The sequence below is a fragment of the Bombus pascuorum genome, chromosome 1, assembly GCF_905332965.1.
Source record: "Bombus pascuorum chromosome 1, iyBomPasc1.1, whole genome shotgun sequence".
In the NCBI taxonomy this organism is placed as follows: Eukaryota; Metazoa; Arthropoda; class Insecta; order Hymenoptera; family Apidae; genus Bombus; species Bombus pascuorum.
This window is the reverse complement of record NC_083488.1, coordinates 28,748,831-28,765,990: the sequence shown is the minus strand read 5'-3', so window position 1 is coordinate 28,765,990 and position 17,160 is coordinate 28,748,831. Positions and strand designations below refer to the sequence as shown.

General features: G+C 37.9%; 1 protein-coding gene across 4 annotated transcripts in view; it reads left to right on the top strand.

The window, feature by feature from the left end:
* Nucleotides 1–14,545, top strand: part of LOC132915996 (lachesin-like) — a 480,024-nt gene extending 465,479 nt beyond the window's left edge. For 2 of the 4 annotated variants that reach the window (XM_060975752.1, XM_060975749.1), the window contains exon 7: nucleotides 230–14,545. In XM_060975752.1, the coding sequence (XP_060831735.1) occupies nucleotides 230–318 (89 nt within the window). In that variant the 3' untranslated portion in view covers nucleotides 319–14,545. Of the gene's footprint in view, nucleotides 1–226 lie in introns of all 4 variants that reach the window. The other 2 variants (XM_060975751.1, XM_060975746.1) reach the window with 1 other exon arrangement.
* Nucleotides 14,546–17,160: the final 2,615 nt, after the last annotated feature.

The following is a 17,160-nucleotide window of genomic DNA, read 5'->3' as shown; positions in this document are numbered from 1 at the left end:
ACGTTAACACGATGACTTCACGGCCTTAGTAACAACGTCAGTTTGCCATCGTAATTAGCTCGACTAGATGGAATTAAAGCACACCCTGAAACTTCGTTGACTTCGACTGTATACGTCTTTATATCGCGGACAGGAGATCCGAGCCAATATACTTTGACAACGTATTACTAGTTATATCGCGAGACGCGGTGCCTTCAGAAAATTTAAGTGTTGTCCTCTGTTTCAGGAGAGTATCCCGCGGCAATGCAGCACGGCGGTCAAGCCAAGCAACCGAGGCTCTACTCCCTTCTGCTCTGTCTGTGTCTGCTGCTTTACTAACCGTTTTATCCCGGATACGCTACTCCCCTTCTTTCTTCGCGTGGACGAACGGTAAACGAAAGACTTCCGCCGTGAGATCCAACGATCAGGGGTCGATCGCTGCCCCATCGAGGAAAGTACGCGCGTTCGTGCAACCGGAAATCGCACGGTGCGGTGGTGCAGTGATCCAGCGAACACCTAACCACGACGCCGGTACGTCGATGAAATAGTGTATGCGAACGTTTGCGTCGCGTCGGCAGTCAATACGCGACCTCGTCGACGCTGTTAAAAGTTTCAAAGTTCGAGACGAACTGATGCGAGAATTACGTGACAGCCCTGTGAAAGCGCGAGAGTTGGCCCGAAACGTAACGTGGCGTTGCGGGTTCTATATGCGCGCGATCTGAAACGAACTACGACGTCGAGGGCGATGATGCGGCAAGGTTTCGACGACGCAACCAAGTGACTGATCGTAATCGAGAACGAACACGCACTACGCTATGTAATAGCTCTTGACACGAGAATAACGTTGTCTTGGCAGTGGGTCGCGAAATGAAAAAGCTCGAAGCAGCCGTAAAACGGAGCAGCGAACTGAAACGGTGAAAGACAAAGAATCAGCGATCGAGAGGAAGACACAGAACGGAACAAACATCGGGACAAAAGTGAATCGGAGTATCGAAGATCGTCTTTCCTTGCGTTTGAAAAGTGCGTAGATACGAAAAAGGGAAGATAGAAGGTAGACGAGTGAAAAAGAGAAAGTACAAAAAGAGAAAGCTATGTGGAGTCATAGACCGACGGATTCGTTTTCGTACGTCGTCGGATCGAAAAGGGTGAATCGTTGCCACGCAACCGTAACTTTGATCGCGTCGAGGGTATCGCGATGCTGTACACTAATATCGACATCTGTTAGGCAGAAGGACGATCGAAAGATCGTTAAAGATCGAACTTAGCCATTAGCTTTTCGAAGTTCGATCCGCCTATAATCGCGTCCAAACTCGCGGCCTCCACGCTGAAATCGCTCAGCACCACTTAGTTCCGGAACTGAAGCCCTCGTCACGACGATATTTATACGCGATACGCTTTCGATGGAAACAATGAGTTGGTGATCTCTCGTGCGACGAATGAAACTAAAAAAAAAAAATAAAATTACAAAAAAAGAAAAAGAGGATCTCTCTGGATAATTCTAGTCATGTAAGAATCAACTTCTCGAACTCACACGTTTTTTCTAACGGATTCATCTACTATACTTTTCATTCGTTTCACCAATACCACGTTCTATTCAGTCGTTTCTCTTACGTGTCATCTATTTGCGTCGTCTCTTTCTCGCTCGGTTGCTTTCAACGCCAACCGGTCACATGTAAGGCGGTCTAATTTACGAGACACGAGCATGATCGCGATCCACGTGTTACGTGGAACGGAAGTCAGTATACGATTAAGCGTAACGAATGAATTTCACAGGCTGACGCACGCTGGCGAAACTCGACTGCGACCGAGCAATTAATTTACCGTTATCACGACTCGATCATAATAAGTTTATTTACTTCGGCGACCGATACACACACACATACATACATACATCACCACAAGCAAATTTCCACCGTATGGCAAAACTGACGTTTCACGCAAATCGATTAATGCGGATGGTGTACTTACACACCACGAAATTAAACGCCTGTTAAAACGCCGAACCGAATGTGTCGTTGGCTCATTGCATAAAAAACTGCCCGCCAAGTTCTCAAAAAATAAATTAACAGTACGATGAATCGATGTATTGTTCGATGGTTATGAAAAATTTATTTTATGCCATTAATGGTCTCATTTTTATCTCCTTTTTGGTATCGTGATATTTATATAAATACACGCAGACGTAATTATTTTATCTCTCTGTAATATCGCATTAAATACTTTGAAATGTTATCTCGTTAACCCACTGCACCGTCGATACGATGGATAAATATTTTAATAGCTAATCCTGAGAGAAGATGTTTTATTTGGTAAATTGATCAATCTGATCGAAAGGTTGTAATTTATACCGTAATAATCTCACCAGAACGAAATTGAAGTATCATGCAGAATATCCAATATAATGCAGAATATTCATGCAATTTTAACGAGAGTATGAATTTTATTTTTCTCACGACCATGAAGCATAGATCAATATCACGTCTTTTTTTTTATACCCAAGCCGAACGATGGTTTCCGAACAATTTATTTTAAAACTCAATTGCAATGTGCGTCTTTTCTCGTACGGTAATATTCGAAACTGCGAACTCGCATTTTCATTGTTCCTGGTTTTAAAAAAATCGTCGACGGTTGCGTCGAGAAAGTCGATTCGAGGAATCGATGGCATGGAACGGAGCAAAAGAAAAAAGGAGAGAAGCGAACGGGGCCAAGGAGTAATAGACCGAAGCAAAATGGAAGGGATGGAATACTCGATAGAAGGTATAAGACGCATTAAAAAAACTGCTATGAACGTATTTGTCTAATCGATTGGCAGAACGTGAACGAATAGGATGCACGCGGTCGAATTAACTTTCCTAATTTGCTCCCTTCACGAGCTGGCTATTCATCATCGCCGAGCAAAAGTTCAACTTGGAAATGGAATTTGGTATAATAGCATCCGTCATAATCCGTGTCACTCACGGGATAACAACGTTGTTCCTCGTAGCAAATAAAAATTTATTTAAATCCATTCACCTAGAATTTAGCCCGAGAAAAAGTTAGGTCAAACGAACATTTATTCATGCATTGTTATAAAACTTTTAAAAGCATGTAATTTTAAAGACAACAACGTTACCAAGAGCTTTTCAAATATTTATGTAACAAACGTTTTTAATCGTTAATTCCAAGTTCCTGGTTTTTCGAATTTCATTCTACAAATGAAATTGTCTTCGAATGCTTTCCAATTACCAAAATAATCCTCTTTGGTTTCTGAAATGCACGGCGGATTAATTAGAGCAAACGGTTGGTGGTCTTCTCTGTGTAAATGCGGACACACATAAAAGATGATTTTATGCATTCTCGATTCGATTTGATCTTTAAAACTCCAGAACATTCATATTCGACGATGCCTTCAATCCTTCCACTGCCAACAACGATGAACGATATTCGAACAAAGTACAATAAAAATAAATACGATATAACTATCGTAGTAATCGTGCATCGATATCAGTATTTCTCGAAAGATTGCATTACTCTATCCACATATCAATCATACGAGCGATACTAATGTCGCGAACGTTTGAGAAATAATATCGCGAATGTTTGAAAAATTGAATTTTTTTCCACGTCGATTCGATAATTTTAATCTTCCATCGTTCTTTGGACGAGAAAGTGCACACGCGGATTGAAATCTGACTGAATTGCAGAACAATCGTCAATTGCAAATATGTATACAACAATTACGTATGAAATCCGAGCCGATAATAAATCTCGAACGCTTTTATACTCGACACGATTTTATATATATTGACCTTTTAGGTGGGATCTTTTCTCCCGCAATAATGGAAACGAACGATCAGCCGTCGATACGAAAGAAATGCAAAATAAATTGGAAATGCCGTTTCTTAAGTACGTCCGTAGCCAATCGTTTGTAACGCAATTGGAGAATAATAAGTTCGATGCAAAATATCTTCTTAAGCGAATAAATTAAATTTAATGGCGGTTTAATAGGTGAAACAGGCTCGATAAAAACGATCGGTTCTTTCTGTCGTTGAAGCTCATACAAAACAGGGAAACGTCAACTAATCGGTTTTATATCAAAGTTTATCCTACGGAAGCACAAATTATCCGTTTCTCTACAATTTCATAAGATATTTGTTATATTATAATTATTCCATTATACCAACAGGTAAAACTGTGATAATTTACGTTTATTTGTAATACACAAAACGATTCGTTATTTCGTTGTTTAAATAATTTCATAGCTGTTTCTAAGAAATTTCTATTTTGTGAATCTAACAAATTATTCGATACGAGGAAATTAAACAAAAAATGGACTTACGCTCTTCTCGAGATTGTATGTTCTTGCTCTTCGTATGCAATCAAATTATGGGAATAAGTAGAAAAACGAAGAAGAAAGAGCGAGGAAAACTATGAATAACGAATGAACAGGAACCGTGGCGAATATTTTAATCCGAGGACCTAGCCAACGAAACGAAGGTCGAGTAATATCTACTGGTGAACAAACGTGATTAAAAAACTTTGCCTGGGTCATAATGCAGCGGGTTGATTACATGTAAGAACGTTTCCCTGCTGACTACGTGAATATAATCGCGTCTCCATAACGTCCACGATATCACGAGAACCTCGCGAGAAATAATGATTGCTGGTTCGAGCTTGATTTTGGCTTGTTCTTACCTCTTCCGTTTCATAGTGTGCTGTTGGATCGTGCGCGATTGCGGTAAATTTTTTTTTTCTGCCTGAAAATCGGACGATTTCTCTACAAAAGGGGGAAGGAACGGAAAAAAGCGTCGAGGGAAAAGAGAACGTGAAACGGGTGAAAAAGAAAGGTTGAAGGAAGGGAACGAGAGAGAGAGAGACAGACAGACAGACAGACAGACAGAGAAAGAAAGAAAGAGAAAGAGAGGAAAAAAAAGAAAGAACATAGGAAACAAGGGCAAAGACGGCGGTGGCGGCTGCAACAACGCCGGCATTCGCCGCTGCTCCGCCGCCATTTATCAAGCTAAACGCGAGGTGCACCGCATAATGTTCACGCCGAGGTTCTCCACCCTCGGCCCTTGAGTGGAGACGCCTGCATTGCATACTGTGCTCATGTATCGCCACAGAAATTCGTGTGCTCGCGCGTACATCTACACACCAGTGTACACCACACGCAGACATACCTTCCCAGAAACGCTCGAATTACGGACGATTAAACGCTGACCGATCGGAATCGCTACCTGACCGTTGCTCTCTGCTTTCACGATCGCTCATCCATTGTAGCACTAACATTAAGGGATTAAAGTCGATGACTCGATACATTTAACGTGAATAAACATTTTAGAATTATTTGTAAAATAGTTTTGCTTTCCTTCTTTCGTACGTGAGATTGAAAATGGATGATTTATGGATGATTCTTTAAATCTTTCTTTCTTGTTTCGTATTAATGGTAATATATTGTGACGAAATATTATTTTAATCGTAGCTTATGTTTGGTTTCTGATTTAATATCACCGATTATGTTTGATACTTCAATATTTATCGATTATTAATAGACCATCTGGTTCGACATCGTCCAAAGATCCATAAATATTTAAGAAATTATGTCTCCATACGAATTTCTCTTAAGAAATTATCGAAATAAAAATAAAAAAACATATGAAAATAATTGACAAGAACAAACGAGTAGAAATTAAAATTTAATTTCCTTCGATACGAAAGTGCACTATACATCTGTATACCAATAGTACCTGATAGATTGATATCGTGGTATACTCCATTTCGAATTAATTCCGGAGCTAATTAACAGCTAGTCATGGGTTAAGATTTGATTTATGAAATTACGAAATATTAAATGGTCATAAATCATTAATATTACTATAGCATTTTACTGGATGTAGTCGTACTTCAGTTTCGGATAAACTCGTTAGCTCTTGATACCTGTTAACCGCGTTTAGGAATAATTTATGACTATGGAAATTCATGTCCCTCGAAATTATATCTTTGTTACGATGGCTAAAAGGACGACGCGACGCGATAAAGTGCGCCGTGGTGCAATACAAAAGCTCGTGGCGTTATAAAATATTACGTTACGATAAGGCGCTATTATTCTCGTTTCATCGCGTTAGATATAATGTTACATCACTGGCATAAATTAATGAATGGCTATCGTTTGTTATTTAGTAATATTTTATTCTAAGAAAGACGTCCTGGAAATAACTGACATTATTCTTCATTATCATTATCGTACGAACAATACGTTGAAGAGAAAGTACAGAAAATTATCCATAAAATTTCACCACGTCGGAAAATTTTTCATCCCTATAATCTTCGTAAATTTCATTCGTTGATAAAATTCTAATTGCAATAATTGTAGTCGAGTCTTGGCATCGCTGTATTTTGCGATAATTTAATAGCAAAAAAAAAGAAGCTTATTTCTCCTTCAATACAAGAGAACATACCAAAAGGAAAGGTGTAGATCAAATAGTGATGTTGAAATAAAATGACTGCACGACATGCAACGGAAATTTATCGATATTTCCATCCGCGTTCCCCTTTTTACGAATATCACGAATAGTTTCCATGAATACGAAACGAAACAATATCTGCCGTGCAAGTCCAGCACCCTGTCCCTTCTTTCGGTGTCGGGAAAATCTGCTTTAATTGAGAACTAAATCTGTTTTACTCGAAGCTAAATGAAAATATTTGCTCTCTGACGTTGAACTCCCTAACAAACATCGTTATTTAACTTGCTCGGAAGGTATAAATATATATATACATATCGTCGTGCAAAGAGACACGTATATATACATATATGCATGTAATGCATGTGCACAGAAAGAAAGAGCCGTTGCAGAAGGAGAATCAGAAGAACCAGGCGACCATGAAAAGACGTCTCTGCCCAAAGGAGAGGATATATATCTCGGACTTCTTCATTTAACGACACGATGGTCAGTTCTCGCAGTATTCGCCACGATTCACAAGCGTTGGAATAAAAATTCATAGGACTTTACCGGTCTGAATTATGAATGCGAACGTTTTAATCATTGCCACGCCAGTGGCGGAGAAATGGTCGGGTCACAATTATATAAACTACCGTGTATCATACAAATGCATCTAAACTTTTGTGCCCGTGTAATTTCCAGGTTATACGGGAAACCAGCAACCGGTGTAGATTATATTGAAAGCGTTCGTGGCTTGGTATTGTTATTTCCATGGTCGTGCCGGTGACACTAAAAATAACGTTTATTTCTGCCGGCGATAAATACCGAAGGAAAAGCTCGGGCGGGAAACCGGCGAAAGGAAAAAGGAAAATATACGAAAGGACAGTTGCTTGGATAAACAAAGATAATACCCGAGCCCGACCTTATTGATCGTTCCTCGTTAACGCGACACTAACCGTCTACTACTTATTTTCGTAAACGGTCGCAGAAGCTTTCACATCGTTCAGCGAGCAACGTGTGCGCACGATCAGCGAACGCGGAGAACCATTTCGCGAAAATAGAAACGAAAATACGAATCTGAACGGAAGAGAGAAATTTTGACAGTGATTCATGCCCGTGTGTAACCTATTTCTATTCGATTCGCTATCGAAATATTCTGCTTTTCTTTCCGATATTTTTTATTTCTCAATCCTTTTTTTCATACCGTCTACTTTTTCCTTTTTTCTTTTTTTTTTTTTTATTAAAAGAAGTTAAAGCGAAGGGTAAGCGACCCAGATTAAAAGTGAACTGGGAACGAAAAAGATTCGAAAATGTGTTTTACATCGTACAAAGGGAGCGTAGATAAAGATGGGAAAAAGAGAACGTAGGAAAATGAGAAGACGTCTGTCCATAAAGAGAAGGATAGTACTCGTCTTGCTTTAACGACCATAGCTACATCACGCTCGCCACGTCATTTATTCCCCGAGAAATGAAGATATCGCTAAAGAAATATGTACATATTTGTCTTTTGTCACGGCCTGAAAAATAATCACAAATAGTGTTGGCAAGCTGCGGGAACCATGGCCAGTTGACTATTACTCTGTCGTTGTGTACAACAGGGAATAACGAACGCGAGACAGATTTTAACGATCGTTTTTCTACGTTTGTGTCTTCCTGAAAATTCATTTCAATAGATTTATAACAGAAAATTAAAAATGATTTATAATTAATCAAAACTATTTAAACGTAACTTGGATTAGTAATCCGATAAAAAATAACTAAATAGAATGGCAGCGGTTTTATAATTTTATATTTCATTGCCTTCAAACTAAGAAACATTTATCTAAGTAGTTTATTATTTATACTCTGTATATTCTTAAAATCGTTAAAATTACTTGTAATTTTGAATCGTATTAAATTAGCTGCTTAAAATGATTTCTTCTCGTAGAAATTATTATGCGGAAAATAACAAATAATAAATGAAAACTATCTTAGAGAATATATTCCGAAATAAAATATTACATTTCATAATAAATAATCAATGACAACGTAACGATAAACCACGATTGCAAAATATTTTTGATTATTACTTTTGTTATAATAACCAAAAGCTAATTACAGGTTTAATCTTATTACGTGTATCTAACATAAAGAACGGTGTATCAGATGATGCAACGCATGAGATCGATAATGCATTAACTGTACCCGGGGGCTGTGTGCAATTTCATTCCGCGTTAATTGACGATTAATTTCAAATTTGCAATTTGGAACTTATAACTCCAACTTCTATTCCATTATCGTGCATGTTAGAACGTGTGTAAAATCGAAGAATTACTTTTGCTCAACAAAAAGATACATATCTCGTCATTCGTCAAAACACGTACAACTTCCAACCATGACTTTTAAAAAATATGCCAAGCAATGTTCATTTGTATAATAACAGTAAAATTAAGTATTTTTCAAAAGAATTTCTTCTATAATGCGATTCTTATACTTCATTTTTCTCAGGATCAAAAAAACAAAAGAACTGATTATTAGAGATTAGTAAATTGGAAAAATGAATCCTGTTTATTTCTAAATTGTTTTCATATTATCCTTTATATCCATACAGCGATATCCAACATATTTTAGTTGAAAGAAAATTTATTTGAGATCGTAAACAAACTGAGAACCAATAATCAACATATTCGAAAATTTGAGGTAATGGAAGCGTACAGCAATTTAATCTTGATATTTTTGCTGTATACGTTTGCCTGAAATGTATGGCTATTTATGAACGAGCAAGATTTCAATTTACAACTTCCATAATCATAATAAAAAGACGTGAACGTGGTCTAGAAACGTAATTTGCATCGGTATGCATCACGTAATTCGCGATGAATTTTCTCTCGACGTTTATGAGTAACGTTGAAAGAAATGTTATTACGAGTTTGGAGTAAAAAGACATTGACAAGCTTTATTTCATTCCGACGAAAATCTAGGAAATATCTTCAAATTAGTTTCAATTTGTATGACTTTTCGACAATTGAAAGATTATATCATCATTAATTTATTTAAGAGATTACGTTATCAAACATGTTAATTATATACACAAACCTTTCTTACAACCTATCTCGGTTATTTATATTCGTATCTTATACTTCCTTTAATATAACTTTCTTAATAAATCAAAATAAGTTAAACCAATCAGACGTACGAAAGGAATCTTAACTCGATGAATAAGTAACTTACATTAAACGAAATACTGCAATTGTCAATATATATCGACAACTACATTACATGAATACTAATGACGTGATCTTACAAACTTCGAATGTCTGACTATAAACGTCTGTAACCACTTATCGTTCGAGTATTCATCTACTGCAACTATTTATCCTTCGATCACACCAAATAATATATGATACCATAATTTCGGAAATTCTTCCATCTACGGCGTGCATAATATCACGCAATAACATTCACAAATTTTTAGAAAAAAAAAGCAGGTAACAGAATCAGTCACGGCTGAAAAGAGACAAATTATACCGGGTTCAGAAACACATTTATCATCGTAGCCAATCTAGAGCGAGGCGTGGATGTATTTTTCGTGTATACTATTTCGGTTTGCAATTCCAATAGGTAAATCACGGGGAGCGGTGTGCCAAATGTGTCGTTGCAAACTGGATTAGTATTCACCGCGACACGCGAGCGACCAAGAGAAATCTACATGCCGTTTTATAAGCTTGGCGTATCGTGCATCGAATGAGAAACAACCGGAAGATTCGTCAAACATCGCCGTACACCGGTATCGAAAGCAATTTGCCTATTTTATCGCGAATTTACAATGCGTTTGGTGCAACTCGTTTCGCTTGTGTTACCGTTGAAAATTCCATCGTATTCGTATTCGCACGCGATTCAAACGTCCAATCAGACTTTCACGCTATAACCGTGCTCTACGTTTTTACGGGATCGTTGTAAACATTTTCTACGAAACGTGTATTCAATAATAAACACTTAATTGATCCAGCATTCACGATAATGCGCGAAATTGTCTGAAGAAGGAAAGACGAGAACGCGTTTCCAACATTGCGATCAAGTGTATACAAGAACTCGAAACAATTTATCATCGGCTGTGTCCCGGGGTTAAATTGACACCAAGTGATACATACTTGAATCGACGGTGTTATTTGCGTATGTGTGAAACGTAAAGGGTCAACGGCGGGCCGTATAACTCTCTTCCTAACTTCGCAAATCGTCGTGGAAATCGTACTCTGCTGTGCATTCGACCCTTTCGCGTAAGAAAGAAAAGTATAGTAAAAATGAAGTTAAGATATGAAAAAAAATGTATACACGAATTTTGATAAATTCATCTGAACGTTACTTCAAAGGGAAAAAAATATCGTAGTCGTTACTTATAAGAGAAACTTACTGATAAGAGAAATTTTGTATATGTTCGATTAATTAAAAAAAAAAAAAGTTTTATCCGTGAAAGGGTTGAAAAGAGAGGAGACAATAGGACTGCCTTTTCGTCACTTCAGCCGATTCGTATCGACGAGTTTCTAAACTAGTCTGATTAATCGACGATGATTAAACGATCAGTGTACCTTCCTCGGATGTAAATATGTATGAAAATACCGTTTAGTTGTTTAGTTCGCTTAGACAATATCTAACGACGACGACATGCCGCATGACCGTTACACTACGATTCGTTTTGTATGATACGCTGTATATGTATATTTTGACCAACCGACCACAGTTATTATTGTAATCGTTAAACGAAAGGGAAAGAAAAAAGATAGAAAAGAAACTATAGGAGAATTTGGCGTGAACGTGGGGAAGAAAGTGAAGGAAGCGACTGTAATCACCTATCAACGTCGAAAAAGATAAATGGTGCGTCGTCTCACGATATAATCATCATGTAACATAAGAGCTCTGGTAGTTTGACAAATCGAGTGTAAAAGAATTACGTCTACACATTATATCGATATGCGTAAAACTATACACCCGTAAACTAATTGTAACACAACATTACTGTCGTTGTAACGTTATCGCCTAGTCAGTGTAAAAAAATACAAAAGGGAGAGAAAAAAAGAAAAGCAAAAGACAAGAAAAAAGAAGGAAGGACAAAGTGAGAGAGACACTTAATTGGAACCGTATCGGGAGAACTGTGAATATATATTTACCCGTATACCGATCGTTACTTCTCGTGTGCACGCGCGTGTGTATGTGTGCGTGTGTGAGTATGTGTACATCATTATGAGCGTTTTCCTCGGAAAAATATGAGAAAACAAAAGGAAGAAAGAGCGTGGAAGAAAGGAAAAGGGAGAACAAAACGCGTGTCTGTGATTGTGGCTTTTCTAAATCCTTCGCAAAAACTGTATCATACAACAGGTAGTGACGGCCGACTGTTTCTAGTAGGCCGGTAAAGTCAAAAATATTCGAAAGTCGCGCTCATAACGGGGCACATCGTATGAATAAAACCGTAGCACTCTCGTGGTGTTTCATTTGTCACGCTGACTACGAAAGGAAAATGTTCGTGGCTCTCTTACGAACCAGTTTGCCTTCCTTTCGTTCCTCGATCATATTTTCGCCGATCGTACATATATTATTTTCTCGCATCGATACTACTGGATTTTCGAGTACTACGAAGAAGGTGAACACAGAAAGATGAATTTTTGGTAATTATTTACATCGAGATTATAAAATTTCGCGATTCCAAAGATATTGAGATATTTTGTCAATCTCCTGAGAAATTTTAGGTACATACATGGCCGTCACTCCACTTTAGTTTCAGACATATGTAGATTTAAATACGAAGATCATCAAACATGGAAAGTAAAGAACTCGTTATAGCCTCTGTTCGAGTTCTATTTCTTTAACCGTGTCGATAAAAATTAAAATTTATATAAATATCCGCAGTCTAATCATCGTGTTTCGTACGAGATTAGCAAGTGTTCTAATATTTATGCGCGAGGGTGCGCATGCAAAATTACCAAGAACATTAATGTTGACTTTTAAGACCATAAATATCAGTGGAGCGTAAATCGTTGTAAATAATTACTGAAAAAATGGCGAAATTCCTGCGGTCTTCAATGGGAAAAAGCGTCAGTTGGGTTGTTAGTTCTACAAAAATTAAATTGGAGTATCGTCCACCGAGTCTCCGTATGCCATTAAAATTCATACCCGTGTGGTGTTACGATTTATGATACAGCGATTGCTGTCGAGCTGCAGAAAACGTTTGCGTTTCTTTCTACGACAAACAAACGGCCGCATCGTGCGAGGGAAAGGAGGCAAAAGGACAACGTATGTTGGAGCGTGTGCGCTCCGAGCGAGAACGGGTACGTGTAAATAGTCGTTAGAGCTGGCGTCGCACGTCAAAACGAACAGGAAGGGTGGAAGAGAGAGAGAGAGAGAGAGAGAGAGAGAGAGAGAGAGAGAAGATAAAAATGGCATGGAGAAGGCTACGGACTGAATCCAAGTGGACTCGGACCGCGATCCACGGAAAAACTTTCGCAGATTTCGAGGGAATAATGGATCATCGCGCGATGAAAAGGAAATTAAGTCGTAAAGTTTCCACTCTCGAATCTGCGACGCTTCTCCGCGCGGCACGAATAGACTTCTAATTGTGAATATGTAAGTAAGTAGAGTGAGAGCGCCGGGTAAAAATGAAGTTTATTCGAGAAATTAAGAAGCTTGATTGGAAAGATTATAGAAGGTAAGAAGGCGTAGTGAGAGACGGGCTTAATTCGTTCAATGGAGCCGTTCGTTTCGTTAGAAAGAGAGAGGAAGGCGGCAGGGAAAGTGCAAAGAGACGAGAAACGAATGAAACGCGAGGAAATAGGAATAAAATGCGAATAAGCGAGGGAAAACGAGAAAAGGAGAGTCTGTATATTATTGCTCATCGGCACGGTTTGTACAAGCGGAATTGACCCTTCGAACATTTTCTAAAAATTCCCTGTAATGTAGTCGCGTTCTCGCTGAAAATTGTTTTCCGTGATCGTTAAGTTTCGTCTAATCGAAAAGAACAATTCTTCGTGAAAAAATACCGATGAATCTATCGTTACTACTCGAGATTACGTCTATGCACGTGAGACTAATAAGAGCCATCGATCCATTCGAATATGACTGGAACAAAACGGCTCGTATTATTCTGTCCTCGATTAATGGACTGCGATATCAATATCAATCTGCCCGCATTTCATTCGTAATTATTCATCTCGTGTCGATGTTGCAACGCTCCTGACCGAATATCAGGAAAGCATTGATCACTGGTACCTACTCGAAATATGGGTCCGTTTGCATTTTGTTGCTCGTTGTTTTACATCTGGCATGCCCTTTTGTATCGTTTATTACACCGGACTCGCTTCGCGTTGCATATCATTAACCTGCGTTCACGGTGTACCCCTTCGCGTATAATATGTTCATCCTTTCTATCTTGTATCCGTGTTTGCTCCCTTTGGACCTCGAAATGATTTCGATTAGCAAAGCAGGGATTTGCGGAGCAACACGCTTGTTATCCGAAGAACATCGAAACGCGTATTACCCCTGAAACGTGTATTGCAGTTTGCTGTCAGTGCTGTGACAACACTGACAGGTCAGTCCTCTACCGTATATACCTTGAATAGCCAATAAATCGAATAAAAAGCGACCACATTGTATGAATTTCGTCCGGCTGCCAGTTCATACCACGTGAGCCGCATTCGAGTGTAAGAATCGAACAAAAAAGAGAAAAAAAGAGAGCGAGCGAACGAACGAGCGTGTGTACGTGTGCGTGCGAGCGTGTAAATATTGTCGAATTACTTCAATTAATCGAGACTCGATCGACACGAGCGTTCACTTTAAATGTAACGAAGGAAAAACGATGTAAGCTAGAATATAACGTCGCACTCGACGCGAATCGAAAAGAAGACTCGATTCACTTGTACATCCACTTTAGATTTTTAAGTTAACACCAATCGACTGCCAATCTAGAGCACGGCGATCAACATGGAACAAAATGAACAAAAAATGAAAAAAACGAAACGACTTTCACATCTGTTTTACATCTAACGACAAAACTTCTTTTGCGTTCTCAGACACGCCGTACCACTTATAGATAGGCTAAAAATATACTTATTAAGTGTTTCGTCTAGCCTACGATGTATATTGTATCTATAATCAGAAATAAATTATCGATCGTAAAGTTCCATGGCGTTCTCAATGTTCCCAAGGATTAATATTTGCTTGCGACAGCACGTGCCCTGCGATATTGAAATTTTCAGCGATTCCTTCGCCGAGCTACGAAAGGATATGTTATTATTCGCGAAACGAAATAAAAGCGTAAGATGAGATCTACGAGCCATCGTTCTACGACAAAAAATGACAGCTTTATGGACAAACGATAATGGTAAGTATACGTGTAAATGTAACGATAGAAAGTAAAGAGAACGTCAACTCGGTCTGAATAAAATATTGAAATTATTTCAAAGAAATATTCGACTACTATACGGAATATCTTTTTACTGATAAAAATCTTCTACTTAATAATCCTTTATTTGTATCCTTTTTTTCAATTTGTTGAAGTCACCACTTCTAAGAAAACTCTATATCTGGTCTTTTAGTTTTCTCAAGCACCGAAGCCATCGACAGCGTACAGACAAAAGACTGCGTCGAAGGCAAACCATAAACTGTAGACAGGCGACGATGGCTTCAGGGCTTCCAGTCATAGGGTAACACTGCTAGCGTGCGGATCTGGACCAGCTCAATTATATTCCGTTCTGTACTTACACCTCTGTATTAAATATATTCTCTGCCTTACAATTTATCCACACGTTCCTTTGTTCACATACATCTAATACCTCTAATACCTCAACACAATTTAAACATGTATTGGACAGTGCAATTATATAGAAATTTGTGAATATTTATAGCAAGAGACTGAGTTTCGAATGTTAGACTTGAGACGAAGGCGTGGAAGAATGATGTATGGTTCAAGATGAACGTGATCGAATGCATCGAGGAGGTGTCTGTAGTCTGTATACTTCGTGTAGATTAAATGAAAAGTCGCAAAATGAGAAAAGAGAACATGAATAGATGTAAGTATATATTACAGAAGGTGCGTAAGTGCAGTAGTAGATGAATGTGATAGAGAGTGAAAGTTCTTTTTTCTTGCTGAAAAATTCTGTCCTATTATTGTATGGAATTAGATATCTCAGCTAAAATTATTTAATATCTATACTGCTTTATATATATTTTTTTTATTTCACCAAAGACATCACCTTCTCATCGCGTGGAAGACAGGTAACCTGTAAGATTCCTACAGCTGATTTTAATGTTTCGTATATCTGAAAATTTCCATTGGGATAAAAAATGTTCATATCGTCTGAACGTCAAAATAGATAAATATAAATTGTGCGCGCTGTGAACGCAAGACTGCTCTAAAATACCGAAAAATAAAAGCCATATCTCATATGTCGTTCCAATGTCTTAACCATCTACGTTTCTAAAGTCAATGAATCACTAGAAACGTCTTAAATCGAGTCACGGAACAATTAATTTTTCGAACGCACGATGCACATAAATTACGAAGAATCGAGCCACCGAAGGCCACGATCCAATTAAAGTTGACAGAGTTACAAAGGTTGATAGGTGGGTAAACGGTCAGAACCCTCTTGGATCGAGTCGGCTGAAGGATAAACGTTAAACACGCGACATACGAATTTGCATGGACGATGCATTATCTACACGTGTAATGTGACGTTCCCACCCCTCGATTACTAAAGCCAAGCCTGCTTGCAATTAGACCACTTGCGGTTTAGTCGCGGCTGATTTTCACGATTGTCTCTTCTACCCTATCAAGCTTTGCTAAACCTTTTAATTTGTCTTCGACTGGTAATTTATTGTTCGTACATATAATTGCAAGGTGACAAAAACATTAAAAAAAAGAGTACATTAAAAAAGAGTTCAAGCAACGCATGAATTACAACATACATTCATCTTGCTAAATAGTATAACTTTATTAGATAAAATACTGAAACTTCTACCCCAGAAAATGGTTCAGTAATTTATTTTTACGGTTAATTTTTACAGATACTTCAAAAGAGTTGAATTCTTAGATGTGTAATTCTCCTAACAAATCGATGATATAAGTAAATATATAATTTTTAATTTCTAATTTAAAATTAGTTTAATAATTTTCTAATAATCGAAAAAACATGTGCCCGTACAAAATTGTACGAAACATTACGAACCCCATTATATTTCAATTACATAAAACTTTTATCCCTCAGGCTTGCATATTGTATCGCTTAAAAAATTCCATAATATAACAGGTGTTTCAACAAGTAAACTTCCAAAGAGAAAAAAATAACATTTGTTCAGTTTGCTACGTTCGCGGAACGAAAAGGGTACAGAGAAAAGTAGAAAAGTCTTGGAAGACAATGAGAGAGCGACCAGTCGTCTTTGAGCCTCGAGCAAAAGAGAGCTACTTCGCAGTACTAAAACTCCTCCGGAGAATTCCCGTTGAAAATTCACCTTCATCACCTTGTCCATCTTGTCTTCAAATTTCCTACTACAGTTGATGCAGAAAATAAAGCTGAAGATACTAATGTTTTCGTTCATAATCAACGATAGATCACTATGTTCAATGCTTTATCATCACCTTAGCAACAAGCGACACGAAATTGATACATCGAAATTTTCACTAGGAAAATCACGAACACCTATTTTAAACGTATAATGGTTAAAAATTTCCCCACTAAATAAATACCATCGTTTAATTTCTTCGAAATTGTACTCTTACTATAAATATTTCGCCGTTTCT